General features: G+C 49.1%; 1 protein-coding gene across 8 annotated transcripts in view; it reads right to left on the reverse strand.

Moving 5' to 3' along the window:
* Positions 1-9,224: 9,224 nt before the first annotated feature.
* Positions 9,225-18,481, reverse strand: part of LOC105466865 (N-deacetylase and N-sulfotransferase 1) — a 73,436-nt gene continuing 64,179 nt past the window's right edge. For all 8 annotated transcript variants that reach the window (XM_024788204.2, XM_011715987.3, XM_071098218.1 and 5 more), the window contains 3 exons: positions 17,659-17,768; positions 15,558-15,660; positions 9,225-14,240 (listed from right to left, as the gene is read on the reverse strand). In XM_024788204.2, coding sequence (XP_024643972.1) covers positions 14,121-14,240; positions 15,558-15,660; positions 17,659-17,768 — 333 coding nt within the window. In that variant the 3' untranslated portion in view covers positions 9,225-14,120. The remainder of the gene's footprint in view (positions 14,241-15,557; positions 15,661-17,658; positions 17,769-18,481) is intronic.

The following is an 18,481-nucleotide window of genomic DNA, read 5'->3' on the forward strand; positions in this document are numbered from 1 at the left end:
ACTGTTTTCCACAGTAGCTGTATCATTTCACATTCCCACCAGCAATGTATAAGGGTTCCAATTTCTCCACATCCTCATCAAAACTTATTTTCCTTTAAAAAAAAAAAAATTATAGCTGGCCAGGTGTGGTGGCTCACGCCTATAATCCTAGCACTTTGGGAAGCCCAGGTGGGCAGATCACCTGAGGTCAGGAGTTCCAGACCAACCTGGCCAACATGGTGAAACCCCATCTCTACTAAAAATACAAAAATTAGCCGGGTCTGGTGGTGGATGCCTGTAATCCCAGCTGCTCAGGAGACTGAGGCAGGAGAATCGCTTGAACTTGGGAGGCAGAGGTTGCAGTGAGCTAAGATCACACCACTGCACTCTAGCCTGGGTGACAGAGCAAGACTCCACCTCAAAAAAAAAAAAAAAAAAATACAGCCATTCTAGTAGATTAGAACTGGTTTTCATTTGCATTTCAGTAATGACCAATGTTTTCAGCACCTTTTCACGAGTGTGTTGGCCATTGTCTGTCTTCTTTGGAGAAACATCCATTCAAGTCATTTTCCCATTTTTTTTTTTTTTTTTTTTTTTTTTTGAGACTGAGTCTGGCTCTGTCGCCCAGGCTGGAGTGCAGTGGCCGGATCTCAGCTCACTGCAAGCTCCGCCTCCCGGGTTTACGCCATTCTCCTGCCTCAGCCTCCCGAGTAGCTGGGACCACAGGCGCCCGCCACCTCGCCCGGCTAGTTTTTTGTATTTTTTAGTAGAGACGGGGTTTCACCGTGTTAGCCAGGATGGTCTCGATCTCCTGACCTTGTGATCCGCCCGTCTCAGCCTCCCAAAGTGCTGGGATTACAGGCTTGAGCCACCGTGCCCGGCTATTTTCCCATTTTTTAATTGGGTTGTTTGTCTTTTTGTTGTTGAGTTGTTCTTTATATTTTTTGGATATGAGGCCCTTATAAGACATATGATTTGCAAATATTTTCTCCTGTTATGTGGATTGTCTCTTAACTCTCTTTATAGTATTCTTTTTTCTTTCTTTCTTTTTTTGAGACAGGGTCTCACTCTGTCACCCAGGCTGAAGTGCAATGACGCAATCTTGGTTCACTGCAACCTCCTCTTCCCAGGCTGAAGGGGTCATCCCACCTCAGCCTCCCCAATAGCTGGGACCACAGGCACACCACCATGCCCAGCTAATTTTTGTAGTTTTTGTAGAGATGGGGTTTCACCATGATGCCCAGGCTGGTCTTGAACTTCTGGTCTCAGGTGATACACCCACCTAGGTCTCCCAAAGTGCCAGGATTACAGGTGTGAGACACGCTGCCTGGCCTTAATGGTGTCCTTTGACATACAAAAGTCTTTTAAATTTTAATGAAGACAAATTTATCTTTTTTTCCTTGTTGCCTGTGCTTTCCGTGTCATATTTAAGAAACAATTACCAAATTCAAGGTCATAGATATTTGCACCTATGTTTCTAATAATTCTAAGTTTAGCTCTTAAATTTACATCTCTGATCAATTTTCACTTAGTCTTGGCCTACGGTGTGTGGTAAGGGTTCAGCTTCACTCTTTTGCATGTGATATCCAGGTCGTGGAGCACTATTCTTTCTCCAGTGAAAGTTCTTAGTACTCTTGTCAAAAATCAATTGGCAATAGACGTGAGGGCTTATTTCTGGGTTCTCAATTCTACCCCAGGGTCTACATGTCTATCCTATGCCAGTAGCACACTGTTATAATTACTGTAGATTTGCAGTAAGTTTTTTTGTTTTGTTTTGTTTTTGAGACAGAGTCTCGTTCTGTTGCCCAAGCTGGAGTGCAGTGGCACGATCTCAGCTCACTGCAACCTCTGCCTCCTGGGTTCAAGTGATTCTCCAGCCTCAGCCTCCCGAGTAGCTGGGACTACAGGCGCGTGCCACCATGTCCAGCTGATTTTTGCATTTTTAGTAGAGACAGGGTTTCACCATGTTGGCCAGGCTGGTCTCAAACTCCCAATCTCAGATGATCCGCCCACCTCAGCCTCCCAAAGTGCTGGGATTACAGGTGTGAGCCACCATGCCTGGCCTGCAGTAAGTTCTGAAATCAGAAAGCATGAGTCCTGCAACTGTGTCATTTTTTTTTCAAGATTGTTTTTGCTATTCTGGGTCTCTTGAAATTCCATGTGAATATTAGGAATTTTCATATTAGGAATTTTTTTTTCATTTCTGGAAAAAAACCTGTTGGAATTTTGATAGGAATTGCAAAAAAAATACTGTATATTCCTTGACAATATTGAGCCTTCTAATCAAACATGAGATGTCTTTCCATTCATTTAGATCTTTAATTTCTTCAAGCAACGTTTTACAGTTTTCTGTATTCAAGTCTCTCACCTCCTTGATTAAATTATTCCTATATATTTTATTTTTATTTATTATTATTATTATTTTGAGAAGGAGTTTACCTCTTGTTGCCTAGGCTGGAGTGCAGCGGATGATCTCGGCTCACCACAACCTCCACCTACAGGGTTCAAGTGATTCTCCTGCCTCAGCCTCCCAAGTAGCTGGGATTACAGGCACACGCCACCACACCTGGCTCATTTTGCACTGTTAGTGGAGATGGGGTTTCACCGTGTTGGCCAGGCTGATCTCAAACTCCTGACCTTGGGTAATCTGCCCACCTCGGCCTCCCAAAGTTCTGGGATTACAGGCGTGAGCCACCACACCTGGCCTATATTTTATTCTTTTTGATGCTATCATAAGTAGAATTGTTTTCTTAACTTCCTTTTTGGATTGTTAATTATAGTGTATAGAAATTCAACGGATTTTGTGTATTGATTTTGTATTCTGAAATTTTACGAAATTCACTTATTAACTCTAATAGTTTGTGTATGCGTATGAATTCTTTTGGGTTTTCTAGGCATTAAGATCATGTTATCTATAAGTAGAGATAGTATTACTTCTTCCTTTCCAATCTGGATGCGTTTTGTTTTTTTCCTGCCTAACTGCTTTGGCTAGAACTTCCAGTATTATGTTGAGTAGAAGTTTCTAATCTTAACTAGAAGTTATGAAAACAGACATCCTTGTCTTGTTCCTCATCCTAGGGGAAATGCTTTCAGTTTTTCACCATTAAGAATGATGTCACTTGGCCGGGCGCGGTGGCTCAAGCCTGTAATCCCAGCACTTTGGGAGGCCGAGACAGGCGGATCACGAGGTCAGGAGATCGAGACCATCCTGGCTAACATGGTGAAACCCCGTCTCTATTAAGAAATACAAAAAACTAGCCAGGCGAGGTGGCGGGCGCCTGTAGTCCCAGCTACTCCAGAGGCTGAGGACGGAGAATGGCGTGAACCCGGGAGGCGGAGCTTGCAGTGAGCTGAGATCCAGCCACTGCACTCCAGCCTGGGTGACAGAGCATGACTCTGTCTCAAAAAAAAAAAAAAAAGAATGATGTCACTTGAGCCCAGGAGTTCTAGACCAGTCTGGGCAACATGGTGAGACCCTGTCTCTACAACAAAAATAAAAAATTAGCCAGGCATGGCACGTGCCTGTAGTCCCAGCAATTTGGGAGGCTGAGGTGGGAGGATCGCTTGAGCCTGGGAGGTCAAGGCTGCAGTAAGCCACAACTGTGCCACTGCATTCCAGCCTGGGCAACGGAGCGAGACCCTGTCTCCAAAAAAAAAAATTATGTTAGCTGTGAGTTTTTCACATATGGCATTTATCATGTTGAAAGAGTTCTTTTCTAGTACTAGTTTGTTAAGCATTTATATCATGAAAGGGTGTTGAATTTTGTCAGATGTTTTTTCTGCATCAATTGAGATGATCATGTGGTTTTTTTTTTCCCCTTCATTCTTATAAGGTGGTATATTACTTTGATTTTCATATGTTGAACCACCCTTGCATTCCTGGAATAAAACCCACTTGATCATGGCATATAATTTTTTTGTTTGTTTTGTTTTTTGACATAGAGTCTCACTTTATCGCTCAGGCTGGAGTGCATTGTCGCAATCTTGGCTCATGGCAACCTCTGCCTACTGGGTTCAAGCGATTCTCCTGGCTCAGCCTCCTGAGCAGCTGGGATTACAGGTGCATGCTGCCATGCCTGGCTAATTTTCGTATTTTTAGTAGAGACAGGGTTTTGCCAAGTTGGCCAGGCTGGTCTTGAACTCCTGACCTCAGGTGATCCACCTGCCTCAGCCTCCCAAAGTGCTGGGATTACAGGCGTGAGCCACTGCACCTGGCCTGCAATTTTCTTTTCTTGTAGAGTCTTAGTTTCAGTATCAAGGTAATGCTTGGCCTCACAGAATGAGTTGGGAAATGTTCTCTCCTCTTTAGATTTTTGGTAAGAGTTTAAGAGAAGGATTGATGTTAATTCTCCTTTAAATGTTTTGTAGAATTCACCGATGATGCCATCTGGTGGTGGGCTTTTCTTTGCTGGAAGTTTTTTGATTACCGATTTAATCTCCTGACTTGTTATAGGTCTATTCAGATTTTCTATTTCCTCTTGAGTCAGTTTTGGTAGTTTGTGTGCCTCTAGGAATTTGTCCATTGCAGCTAGAGCATCTGATTTGTTAACGTGCAGCTGCTTATAGCAGTCTCTCGTGTTCCTTGTTTTCCTGTGAAGTTGGTGTTGTGTGTGTGTGTTCTGAAGAGTCATTCTCAGTGCCCCAGATCACCCACCATTTCCATTTCAAGGTCCCAGGAAGAACAATCAAATGTAATGAGTTTCCACATTGACTGGGCCGCTTGACTCCTCAGCCCAACCTCATCAGCCTCAGGACAAAGGTGGCAGTGCCACCCCCAGGCTCAGGCTCAGAAATGGGGTCTGTATATGTGTGATACCAGGAACTGGCAAAGACTTTACTGAGCACTCACTGTGTAGAAGGCTCCTGCTGAGGGCTTTCCAGACACTGTCTCCTGACTCCTCACAACATCTCTGTCACCTCAGTCCTGTAACTATCCCCACTTCACGAAAGCAGAGACTGAGGCCCAGAGACATGAAGTACTTGACCAAGGTCACACAGCCAATACTGAGCCTGTATTTGAAACCAGATCTATCCAGCTGTGCATATTTTGACTACTGTGCTGTGCAGTCTATTCCTTCCCAAGGGAGAACACCCCAGAATGTGGCAAAGGTCAAAGAATTCAAGCTCCAGTTTCTACCCCCACTCCCTGAAAGGTGTAATAGAGCAGAGCTTCTCCAAGTACCCATGCAGAGGAGCCCTCCATCTGCTGCCATGCAGAGCAACAAATACCCTCCACCCAAGTACCCACGCAGAGGAGCCCTGTGCTGCCATGCAGAGCAGTAAATACCTTCCACCCACTGACCAGAGGCACCCATGGAAAAGCCCAGTGCAGAACAGCCTGAGGGTACACACCAGCAGGGCATGCACGTGCACTCAACTGTTTGTATATGTAAAACAATTTCTGGAAAGATCCACAGAAACTGCTAATGGTGGTTTCCTCTGAAGAAGCGAGTTGGAGGACAAAGCTCAGGGAGTGGAAGGAGACTTGCTTCTCACACCATCCCCTGTTTGTACTTCTGTTTTAGATTTGTAGGTATATATACTTTTAGGCACCTTTAACAGCTTCCCAGGACCACCCAGTCCCCAGCCCTGAAAAGGGCAGGGCCAGGGTCAGTGAATTGTCCCCACTCAGCCTCATGGGCACTTCTCTATGCCAGGACACATTCTCAGCCTCAGGCCCAGGGGGCAGGACAGTCTAGTGGACTCCAAGCTGTGGAGTCTCATGGGCCAATGACTACCAGCTCTGTGATCCTGGTAGAGTTACTTAACCTCTCTGAACTGAAATTACTCAAATATACAATGGGAATGATAATACCTACCTCAGAGGATTGTTATGAGGATTAAAAGAGGCCGGGCAAGGTGGCTGATGCCTGTAATCCCTGCACTTTGGGAGGCTGAGGCAGGAGGATCACTTCAGGCCAGGAGTTCAAGACCAGCCTGGGCCACATGGCAAAACCCCATCTTTACAAAAAATACAAAAATTAGCCAGGCGTGGTGGTGCATGCCTGTAATACCAGCTACTCAGAAGGTGAGGTGGGAGAATGGCTTGAGCCCAGGAGCTTCGGGCTGCAGTGAGCTGAGATCACTGCATTCCAACCTGGGTGACAGAGTGAGACACTGTCTCAAAAATAAATAAAAAATTTTAAAGATAGCACTTGATAAGCAGAGGGTCTGCCAGATACAGGATAAGAAATACTTTTTATTTATATTATTTAATTTATTGATATTAATATTGATAATATTACTGCCACACCACCATTACACCAGCCCAGTCTTCCCGGGAGGCATTCACGCTGACTACACTGTGAGAGGCTGTGATAATAGTGCCCCCTGGTGGACACTTTTTGGACTGCATCTGATGAGTACCTATCATCTAGTACCATTAGAGAAAGAACAGGAGTCAAAATTCAGTTCCATTTCTTCCTTTTTACCCCTAAATACTAGGTTAGTCTAAAAGTAATTGCGGCAATTACTTGTAATTGCAAAAAACTAATAGCTCACATGTACTTCATTAGATACTCTTTCATAACAGTAAAATAATCAAAACCAGAAAATTGAACATCGGTTGAATAGTATTATCTAATCCACACGGTCCATCTTGACGTTCTGCTAGGTGTCCCTGTGGTATCCTTTATAGCAAATTGTTTCATGGTCCGGGACCCTCCAGGGTCACACATGGCATTTGATTACCACATCTCTTTAGTATCCTTTAATCCTGAACCATTTCTCAGCTTTTCTGTATCTTTCATCACCTTGACATTGTTGGAGTTCAGGCCAGTTATTTTGCAAAATGTCCCCAATACGGATGTGTCTGTCTGTTCCCCTTGGCTGGATTCGTGTCCCATGTTTTTGTTAGGAATCTCCCAGGTGTTGGACTGGGTCCTTCCCATTGCATCATATTGGGAGACACATGGTGCCAGTTTGTTCCAGCAATGGTGATACTAACCCTAGTTCCCCCGTCTGTCAGCTCAGGGAAGCCAAGCTCCCAGGACCAGAGAGGAGTTAAGACTGGCCTACAGTCACAGGAAGGTCAGGCTCCTCACTTCAGGGTCTTCACGAATGCTTAGGACAAATGCAGCAAGGCAAGAAATTCATCACCGGCACCCTAGGCCTTCTCCAGACCTTAACTCCATAGGAGCTTAAGGGCTGGGTAAAGCCGTGTTGGCCTTCATCGCATGGTCGTGGAATTCTAGCTGCTTGGAGTCCCCCTTTCCGCTTTGTCCATTTCTGTTTTCCATTAAGACGTTTTCATTCCACAAATGATATGCAAATACATTATCCTTGTCTTATATATATTTCAGCCAAGGCTGAAGTCCCCTTTGAAAGTCCCCCTTCTCAGTCTTTCCTCCCCTACTAGCAGTTTGATGTGAGATACATATATCTACAACCCCAGGAAAAATACAAACTGTAGTGTTCTCTTTCCATGACGGTCACATTGTATAGGTCTGTCATAGAAATTTCCCCGGCAGGCCTTGGAGACTGAGCTCATTACTTTCAACTGAATCATCGTTACAGTGAATGGATACAACGGAGGTTACCTAGCTGATCCCCTGTGGATGGACATCTAGGTTGTTCCCAGCATTTTGCTATTATGAAACACACTGCCCTACACACAAAATCCAGGCTTCTCCAAGGGAACTGCCCACCTCTAGAAGCCCGAACCACTCCTGGGGCACCAGATTTCCTGGGTGGACATCCCCGTGGGGGGTGAGGAGGGGCTGATGGGCTGCTATTCATTCAGCCTGTTAGAACTGCAGGAATTTTGGGACCTCTGGAAGCAACTGGTTTGGGTTTTCACAATGTTTTTCAAAAAATCCTAAGGTTCCAAGATAGGCTGAGAGACAGGGAGGAGGTGAGCTGGGAAGAGTCCAGAGCTTCACTCCCACTCCAACCAGAGAGCACCCCCACCTTTACCTGGTTTTCAATTAAGTGATTCTTTCAAAACAGAATCTCAGCTGTATTTAAATTCAAAAATCCCCGTTGCAGGCTGACCCCTCAGCTGGCACAGTCACCCTTCTGCACCATGCCTCTTGATCTGCTCTTGCCCATGCAGCCTCCAGCTGTGTTCTTGCTGGTGAGGGCCACCCGACCCAAACCAAGCTCCCAGCTGACGAACTCCAAAGAGGGCTCTGCAGGTGCTGCCCTTGTGCCATTGTGGTACATTCACTTTGAACATACGGGGTTCTGGGAAGCAGGACTGCCCAGCTGCGTCTCCGGCATGCCCCTCCTCTGCCCCTCAGAACCTGTGCACATTTCTGGGTACCGTCTCTGACATACATGGTGGCCTGATTCGGCGTTCCCAAACTTCCCTGAACACCAAGGAGTCTGTTAAAGTACACCGTGCTGGGTCCCACCCCAGAGGTTCTGAGTGAGCAGATATTGGGGGAGCCCAGGAATGTATATTGTTTTAATATTCCCAAGGGGATTCTGAAGGAGCAGGTCTGATCACCTGCACTGCAGACACTGGCCTGGGCCCCTACCTGTGATAACTCTCTTTCTCCAGGCAAATCTCGAGTCTGGCCCTCAATGAGGCTGTGAGGGCTTCGAAGTCATTTGTTTTACCCTACGTTTTCCTGAACAGTGGGGCTCTCCACATTAATCAGAACCCACAGGAACCATGGATCTGAGCCAGAGTTTCCCACTCTGAGCCAGAGTTACACTGGGCTGCCTCAGTGTACTGGAGGGCTCGTTAAAAACTCCTCAGTGCACTGGAGGGCTCCTTAAAGATGTTGGGCCCCATCCCACATCTGCTGCAGTTAAATCTCTGAAAGTGGACCTGGGAATCTGTATTTTTTTAGGCAAGTTCTTCAAGAGAGGCCACAGAGTCCAACTCCCTCCATGCATCTAAAAGGTAAGGGAAATGGGATAAAACAGTAAAAGTGGCTTGCCCCCCAGCTACCATATACATTAGTAGCAGAAATGGTTCTACCTCCCAAATCTCCCCTCGGTCCAGTGCCCGACCCCCAGGGCTTCTGAGCAATCCAGCTTGTCTGAGGGCTCATGATCTGAGATGCCCCCTGTGGCTGCCCCAGGATAGGCCTCTGCTCTATCTGGGAAATCTTCCATTCATAACCCAGTGGAAATGATCTGCGTTGACCAAGTCACCATGTGCATATGTGAGTGCACACGTGTGGGCACGTGTGCATGCCTGAGGTGGCGGGGACAAGTGGGCTTTGGCCATGCGTGCAAACACCCCTACTCCACCCTCCCCTGCAGGCCTTGCAAAAAGGTCAGACAGACAGGACCAAGGTGTACAAACAGAACCCCACTTTATTAGCAGTTAGTTCGAGATTGTACATTAATGGAGGAAGGTCTCACCTTTAACACAACCCAAAACGGCTGGTTCGAGAGCCCTCATCAGGCGAACTGGGTAGCACCCCCTCTCCCCTACTCTCCCCACCCCCCTACAAGGGAAGGAAACCTCTGCCTGCTTCCCCAGTGTGCCCCCCACCCTCTCCAGTTGGCCCTCTCCTCTCCCAGGAAATGACATGAATTTCATGCACAAATTACAAAAGGAGCCCTCTTGCTAATAATAAAAGCTAACACAGTCATAGAAAAGCCTCTCCTCCCTCATTCTCCTCCAGGGCCAGAAAGAGGAAGAAGAGCAGGAGGGATGAACTTCTTAGGATAAAATGCAGCCAGTTTCCCCCAGGTTCTTGGCATTGACCCCACACAAACCCTATGCCCGTTCCTTGGGGGAGCTGAAAACTCTCCAGCCGGCTGAGCTGGCAAGGGCAGCCAGCCCAGAGCTGTCAAGCCAGGAACCCAGTGTTGCCTCAAGGGCCTGGGCAGCAGGGGGTCTAGGCCCCCCTCATCCTCACATCAAGTAGAGCAGAGCTGCCTCCTTGGATGTGTGAAAACCCCTGCCGTGGCCCCTATCTGCTCATTCTACAGATGAAGAAATTGAGGGCCTGGGAGGAAGATGGTCAGGCAGTCACTAAATGCACCCGGCTGGGATGAAATTTCACAGCTCCTGCTGCCAGCCAGGGCTCTTCTCACACCACAGCTTGTGGGAGGCAGTTCCCCATGTAGGCTTTTCCCTGCTGCGTCCCAGAGCCTGGCTCTGCTCCAGTGCACACAGACCATGGGCCTCCAGGAAATGAGAACCCTGGGACCCCAAAACAGAAAGAGAGAGACATATGATGTGTTTGGTGCCCTGCGGCCCATCCCCAGGGTCGAAGGCCCAGCCTTCAGGCATGCAGCCTCCTCCTTCCAGAGCCCTGAGTCCTTCCTTCCGAGGCCCAGATATTGCGGCCTTCTCCAGGGAGCCTTTCCGGGCCCTCCCCAGAGCTTTTGCTCTAACTGGCCCCTCTGCTGTTTTGGCACTTGGTACAGGTGACAGTGGAGGCGCACCTTAGGCAGAAGTGAAGCTGTCAATCCAGCACAAAAGGCAAAGTCTCATATAGCCTAAATTATCCTTGAAAGTACAGGAGATAGAAGAAGTGGTTATGTGACACCATGAGCAAACAAGCTGACAAATTCAGAATGTGGGGCTTCAACAGGACAGCAGGCCGAGGGCCTCAAAAACAATATCATTTAAAACCTCAAAGTGAGCTGAGGGAAGACCTTTCAGCATTCAAAGGGGTTTTTAAAACATAGTTAGAAAATGCAGTGTGCACCGCAACTGGACGCTGACTCCACAACCAGACATAAGTTACCTGGGAGACAACCAGGGGGATTTGAACACAGATTGGATAGCAGACGTCGTTGGGAAATGACTTCTTGTCTGGGCTGTGATACTGGGCCAATGTGTAGGAGAATGCCCTAATGCTTAGGAGATGCAGGCTGAAGCTTTCAGGTCTCAAGTTTCACGGTGTTTGCAATGTACTTTTAAATTAGGACAGAGAAAATATATATGTACACAGACAGAGAAAAACAAATGTGGCAAAATGTTAATTTTAGATATAGATGCTGGGGAGTGGGCAATCATAATTAAATGTTTGGTAAAACATTTTTGTACTTGCTCCTGCCACTAACAAGCCAGTGGGCACAGCTCTGTGCTGGGACCACCAACCTCTGCAGGTCAGCGCAGCAGTTCTCCTTTGCTGGGAACAGATGGCTTCCTTAGCTGGGCCCAGAAGCACTGATTGCTCATCAGGGGGACTCAGAAAAGGCCCATTTTTAAACTTCAGACTCATCCTCCAAGCAGCAGGACGCTCCACCACAGAAGGCTCCGGAACCCTGAATGACAGGCAACTGCAGGTGACACTCGCACCTGCACCCACCCTGGGGCAAAGGCTCATGGAGGGGACCACAGCATAGATGGTGGAGCCACCTGAACAATTAATTTCAGCTATTTCTCTCCCTTTTTTGGCCAAATGCTTAGAGTGAATTGGTGGACACTGAAGACCGGTCTCGCTTCCCCCACTCATCTGTGGCTTTCTCTTCTCGGGAGGGGGTGTCCGTGTACCCATTAGCTGACAGCCCCTCAGGCAGCTTATCTGCCTCTCCTTCTACCCCCTCCCCATACCTGCAAGTCCTGGCAGTGTCTGGGCCTAGTGGGTCTTCAAGAAAGGTCTGTTAGTGGGAGGGGAGGTGGCAGCAGCGACCCAGGCAGACAGACTTAGAACACATGGCAGGTCCAGTCCCCAGGCTCACAGAAGGGCCCAGGCAAAAATCCAGATCTCTGTTGTCACAGGATTTCCAACTGCCTGCTCCTTCCCACAGCCAGAGGCAGAGATAAGTGGAGCTCCTGCCCCAGGCCAGCCCACCTCTCCTGCCTTCCAGGCTCTGCGACAGAGGCCTCCAGGCCCAGAGGGTAGATTTCAGAACCTGGGAGCTGTAAGATCCTCACCCATCCCGCAGCCCGGTCCTCTCACTGATGGATGGGACTCTGGAAGTCACTGCCCCTCTCTAGGAGCCCCTGGCTCCATGGCATGGGCAAGTCTTCACGAGTGTACAAGCAGACACGCCACCCTGTCCTCAGACCCTTTGCTGCTCATCCCTGCTGGCCCAACGATGCCCAAGGTTCCCAGGCTTGCAGGCCCCATTGAGAGGCATGATGGAGACACTGCTCTGTACACCATGAAACCAACTGCAGCTGGTCCCACTGAGTGTCCAACTTCTTCATCCCAGCAGTGAACTGGAGAAAAGGGAATCAGCTCAGAACAGACCCAGGCTCCCACAGGCTGGGGAAGGACCCCTCGCGGGAGAACACGACAGGGATGCAAACGCAGACCTCGGAATGAGAAGGCTCAAAGGCACCCTGGCTGGGAAGGAGTGGTTTGTCCCCATATCCTGGAATGACCATGGTGTGACGGAGGAAGGGACAGGAACCTGGCACAGAGTAGGGTCCCAAGGATGGGCTCAGAGGCAGTGTGGCATTGGAAGAGCACGACGGGACTTGGAACCGGGAGCCTTGGGTTCAATGCCCAGCCCTGCTCCCAGCTGGCTCCATGACATCAGCCAAGCAGGCCACCTCCGCTTTCTGGACCTGTTTCATACCCGTCAAAAGACCTTTCAGCCCCAAGATGCTAGTCTTCTGAATAAGACAAGGCTCTCTAGAAAGTATTTCCTGGGGTTCAGAGGGAAGCAGAATTTGGCAGTTGGAGGGGGCCAGGGAGAGGCACCTCAGCCTCAGTCACTTCACATTGTTATACGGGGTGGGGTAGGAGCAGACCCCAACCAGAAATCAGCCCAGAGATCCCACTGTCTCCAAGGAGCCTGGAGACAGTTCTGTGGGCACTGGTGGGCATTCCAGCTCTCAGGGCAGCTCCCAGCCTAGCACCATGTGAGGGAGAGGGGGTGGGCCAGTTTTTGACCCCAGCTCTCCTAGCCCAGCACTGGCTGTTTCCTTTGGCCAAAATCCCCTCAGGGTCACCGGACTTCACACAGCCCGATGTCCTGGAGAGAGCTGGTCTTCCCTGCGCATCTCACCAACTCTGTTCACCTGGGGTAGCCCCAGAGCAGCCATGGCACTGGGGAGGGCCCCTTCCTACTGTCTCCTCAGGCCCCAGGCCACTGAGGACACAGCCTCCCTCCCTGCCACCTTATTTCTAGCTCTAAGACAGAACGCCCCCTGAGACTGGGGCTTACCACCACTTTGTATGACTGAATTAAAAACAAACCCAACCAAAAAAAATAGAATATATATATATATATATACACACATTATATATATATATATAACACAGTGCGACCCCAGTACCCAGGGTATAAACTCTGGCACCAAGAAAAAAAAAACCAAAATATTAAAATACTTTAGCTTCTTAGTATTTGGGAGGTTAAGGGGGTCTCTGGGAGCCCTCCGCCACAGGTGGTTGAGCAAAGCCATGGCTGGCAGTCTCGCCAGCTCGTCCACGTCTGCCTGGGCCTGAGGCTGGGAGGGTGTGGGGACCGCGTCTGTACATGGGAACATGTTACTGGCAGAACCCTGGCCTGCCTCAGTCTTTTACCACAGGAAACACCACACATGTCATATCCCAGGGGGAAGAAAGGGGTGCAGGTGGGGCCCAGAGAACCGGGCCCCATGGCAAGGCAGTGCCCCAAGGCCCCATGGGAAGCCTTGAGGATGGGGTGGATACTGTAGGAACCAGAGATTCTTTCCCCAGAACGGGAGGGTGAGATATGAAGGTAGGAACCAGATGTGGAGGCTGGGAGTCCTCTTGAGGTGGCCACCCTCCCATCCAGCCTAGGACTGACTCTGGGGACCCAGCTGGCCACTTGGAAGAGCTTGGCTCGAAACAGTAAGAGAAACGTCCAGTCTCTCTCCCCCCGCCAGGCTCTCCTCCCCTACAGCCTGGAGGACAGGGACATATGGCAGCGAATACTGAGGGGCGCCCTGCAGAAGCAGGGAGTGATGGGTGACGAGAGGGAACGGTCGGCGGAACACAGTGAGGGACAGAAAAGAGCCTCGTGGACTCCCTCCTACCAGGAAGCGGCCTCCCCAGGAGCGGCTGGGAACGGAATGGACCTCTGCTGGCGAGGGAGGTCCCGTAGGCCACAGACCCAGCGGTGGGTGCTCCGAGGCGCTTGCAGACCCGCCTGGGTGCTCCCCCGGCCCCACCAGGCCTCCACAGAGTATTGCTCGTAAGTACGTGGCCGCCCGGGCCCAGCTTCGCACTCTGCAGGTCAGTCTGGCTCAGCGCGTGGCGGGACGTCCCGGCTGTCACAAACTTTCAGTCTGGCTGTGGTGGCCACGGCTACCTGGTGTTCTGGAGGTCCTCTCGCAGCCAAGTGGGAAGCGTCTGGCCCATCTTGTACAGCAGCTTGGAGAGCTCGATGTTGTGGTCCCGGTAATAGTCCTTCAGGAAGGCTCGGGACTGTAACGGGAAGGAAAGCTCAGACCTTGCGTGCTGACTTAAGAGTGACCTCCTCTTTAAAATCACCATGCTCGGCTGGGCACGGTGGCTCATGCCTGTAATCCCAGCACTTAGGGAGGCTGAGGTGGGTGGATCACCTGAGGTCAGGAGTTCAAGACCAGCCTGGCCAACATGGTGAAACCCCGTTTCTACTAAAAATACAAAAATTAGCCGGGTGAGGTGGTGGGCACCTGTAATCCCAGCTACTCGGGAGGCTGAGGCAGGAGAATCTTTTGAACCCGGGAAGTGGAGGCTGCAGTGAGCCAAGATCACGCCATTGCACTCCAACCTCAGTGACAAGAGCAAAACTCTGTCTCAAAAGAAAAAAAAAAAACTCCATGCCTCTGGCACCACCCTCTATGCACCTCTTATTTATCCACAATATCCTTCTAAATGGTAGCCTCCAATCGGGAACTCCTAGTTGGCAGGAGCATCAAAATATATCTCACCAGGTCAAAATTCTTCTGATAGGGAGAGGAGACAGAATTAATAATCAAAACCCGAGGCAGGGCAGGGCCAGGCATAGTGGTTCACGCCTATAATACCAGCACCATGGGAGGCTGAGGCGGGAAGATCGATTGAGCCCAGGGGATCGAGGCTACAGTGAGCCGTGATCACGCCACTGCACTACAGCCTAGGCAACAGAACAAGACTCTGTCTCAAAAAAAAAAAAAAAAAAAACAGAAGGAGGAAATAACAAGACCCACAGTCTGTGACCTTTTTCCTATATATTTTTTAAAATTTCCCCTATGTTTTTACACATGCTGTTCTTACCCAGCCTCCCATTCCGTAAGTCCAAATCCTATAAAATGGATCTCATCCTTCTAGGTGCAACTCCGGAGACCCCCATCCCTCCTTTAAGGAGCCTTTCTACCCCTCTCAGCTTTAAGTGACATTCCCCTGTTCTGAATTCCCATAGCACTCGTGTGCCCTCTCAGACTGCGCGCAGCACTCTCTGCCTGTATTCTAGTTACTGGTGTTGCGACTCATCCCCCTCCAAGGCCAGGAATTCCTTGAAAGCAGAGAACATCTGTGGCTCATTGTCAAAACCCCACAGCACTCAGCCCTTAGTAGAAGGTAACCAACACTTGTTTGATGAAATCAGTTCTGACCCACCATGTCTCAGCCCCCGTTTCCTCCTCTTACAAATACTGTCCAAGAAATGCTAAGGCCATGAATGTGCTGAGTGCATGGTAAAGGGAAGAGAACCCCCCTCGACCCCATACAGGGATCCCTTACGCTTATGCAGGTGCCACAGGTAGTGTGTCCACCACTTACATCCAAGTCCATCTCGGGATACTTTCGGCCCTTGCTTTTGCCCAGACACTTGGTCTTTCCTCCTTCGAGCAGTTGGCACCAAAATCCTTTCTTTGGATCAAACCTGCGGAGGTGGGAAAGTCTCTGGATGGGAGCTGGCTCAGCCCACCCACTTCCCACCTTAAAGCTATGTTCATGGACCCCAGGAATGGCCGAGTCCAGGGAATCTACTGCTCCTGAACCCACAAGGACTGTCAGCGGCTGTGTGCCATCGGTGGGACCAAATGTGTCCTAGGCTACACTAACTGTGCCTGCCCTACTTCCCGGCGAAGGGCAGCTCACACACTCTGAGTCTTCTCTTCTCCAGCCCAAGCAACCACAGTCCCTTCAGCAATCTACTACATGAACAGTTTCCCATCCTTCAATGTTCTGGGAAATCTTTTCTGAGCATTCTCAATGCTGAGTAACTTTTTTTTTTTTTTTTTTTTTTAACCCAAGAAGCCTTCTTTACCCCTCCCAGCGTCCATGGGGGAGGGGGGCGTTTAATGGAGGTTCTTTTGCTTTTTAATAAATTTCGTCTTTATCAAAACATGCAGTATCCACAGCTGCACTTAAGCATGCCTATCACTGGAGAGTTTCATTTTTTGCAGTCAACTTCAGAAATGACACAGCAAGACTGCCAACACCATCCTGTCTTCAAAGGCATTTTTGGGATATGAGATCCGAAGCTGTTATGAGAAGGGAGGAATACTGACATCAGAATTTAGCCCCGGATCAGGAACTATGAGGAGATCCTTGAGCATGAGGTCATCAAGAAAACAGAATTCCCATGAATAGCGGAGGAGAACAGAGACCTCTGAATGGGTCACAGGATAGATATAGACGATGACGATGATGATGGTGACGATATTGATGATGATGACAACAACAACAGCAGCTACCATTTACTTAGCACTTAGTGTGTGCCAAGCACTCAGCTAAGAGCATGCCAAGCATGTACTAAGAGCCCCACATGAAGCTTTCATTCAATTCAGTGACCTTCAGGAGGCCGGGATTATCTTTATCCCCAACTTACAGATGAGGAAAGTGAGGCTTGAAAGGCTGAGGAAATGGATGTGGGGCCCTAACCCAGGCATCTCTGACACCATGGCCCACAGCCTCAGCAGGTGGTCCTTCCTCCCTCAAGGTGAAGGACTGACTTCCCTTCTCCACCTTCAACTCCCACGACAGTGAAGAGGGAATATTCTCGTTGCAAGACTTTCCCAAGAATGGAGCCAGGGAGTGTGACTTGATTCCTCCTCTTGCGGGTCCCCTCATTCGGCTGAGTGTGTCACTTATCTGTGACACAGCACAGGAAAGCAGCCTCTCCCAGCCCTGAGCCCATGCAATGCCGGCAGGCACTTACTCACAGCGGGAGGGCATTCTCAATGCACTTGCACCACGTTCTGAGTGAGTAAGGTTATTAACCGTCAACAACATTTGTTTCCTTTTCCTGAAATTATAAGTCAAAATCTAATGCTGGCCGGGGGCGGTGCCTCATGCCTATAATCCCAGCACTTTGGGAGGCTGAAGCAGGCAGATCACTCAAGACCAGGCTGAGCAACACGGTGAAACCCCTTCTCTACAAAACATACAAAAATTAGCCAGGCATGGTGGCACATGTCTGGGGTCCCAAGCTACTTGGGAAGCTGAGGCGAGAGGATCACTTGAGCCTCAGAAGTTGAGGTTGCAGTGAGCCAAAATCATGCCACTGCACTCCAGCCTGGGCAACAGAGTGACCATGTCTCAAAAAAAAAAGAAAAAAAAACCTAATGCTAAGAAAACCTTGTGGGAACTGGGGCTGCTTCATTACTGATCTAATTTACTTACATAAAACACTCTGAAAATGTTCAGCCCAGACCAAAGAGAATACCCCAGGATGGTCTGACCAGAGTAGAACAGATCCATCACCTCCCTTTTTCTTAAGGTGATACCTTTATTAATATGACTTAAGTCATATTAATAACTTTTCATACTTGCTGACTCTAATTAACCTCTCTCATAATTATTCAAGCCTTCGGCTTTTTTGGCCCAGGTGCCTAATCAGGGAAATAACCTGCAAAAATGCAAACGCAACACTCACGCCAAGGTTTTGTGGTAGTCAATGGTGTTGGTCACCCCAAGGAACTTCTGCACCATGTCCATCACTTTGGCAGGTTCTGTTCGTAGCAGTTTGCCATCCAAGACCAGAATCTGGAAAGGAGGAAAGGGAGAAAGGGGATCGGGACCTGCTCTGACTTCGGTGGCAAACAAGGGCAACAGCCACAGCAGCAGGAACGGGCCTGCTTATAAATACGGGACCCTGCACCCTCTAGAATTGGGCTCCTCCTCCCCCATTGAAGGGGAGGTATCCCCAAGCTCAGGCCTCTTGTGGTCTCATGCCTGCTTTCCACCAGCTTCTGCTGCCCAATGCCATTTCTCCTAGAGTTTAAGCTCTCACCAAAACTCTGCCTGCCCCTCAGGTCCCTACAAACGTCCCTCTCTGGCCTCTCTCTGAGCGTCCAGTCCACATCACTCTCCTGCTCAAACACTCCACAAGTTTGCCTAAAAGGCCTGGTATGGCCGGGGATGGTGGCTCACACCTGTAATCTCAGCACTTTGGGATGCTGAGGCGGGCAGATCACTTGAGGTCAGGAGTTCAAGACCAGCCTGGCCAACATGGTGAAATCCCGTCTCTACTAAAAATACAAAAATTATCTGGGCGTGGTGGCGCATGCCTGTAATCCCAGCTACTTGGGAGGCTGAGGTGGAAGAAACACTTGAACCCGGGAGGCAGAGGTTGCAGTGAGCCGAGATCATGCCACTGCACTCCAGGCTGAGAGACAGAGCGGGACTCCGTCTCTAAATAAATAAATAAATAAATAAATAAATAAATAAATAAATACGTAGCTGGTATGATTGGGTTC

Source organism: Macaca nemestrina, chromosome 6 (assembly GCF_043159975.1).
Source record: "Macaca nemestrina isolate mMacNem1 chromosome 6, mMacNem.hap1, whole genome shotgun sequence".
In the NCBI taxonomy this organism is placed as follows: Eukaryota; Metazoa; Chordata; class Mammalia; order Primates; family Cercopithecidae; genus Macaca; species Macaca nemestrina.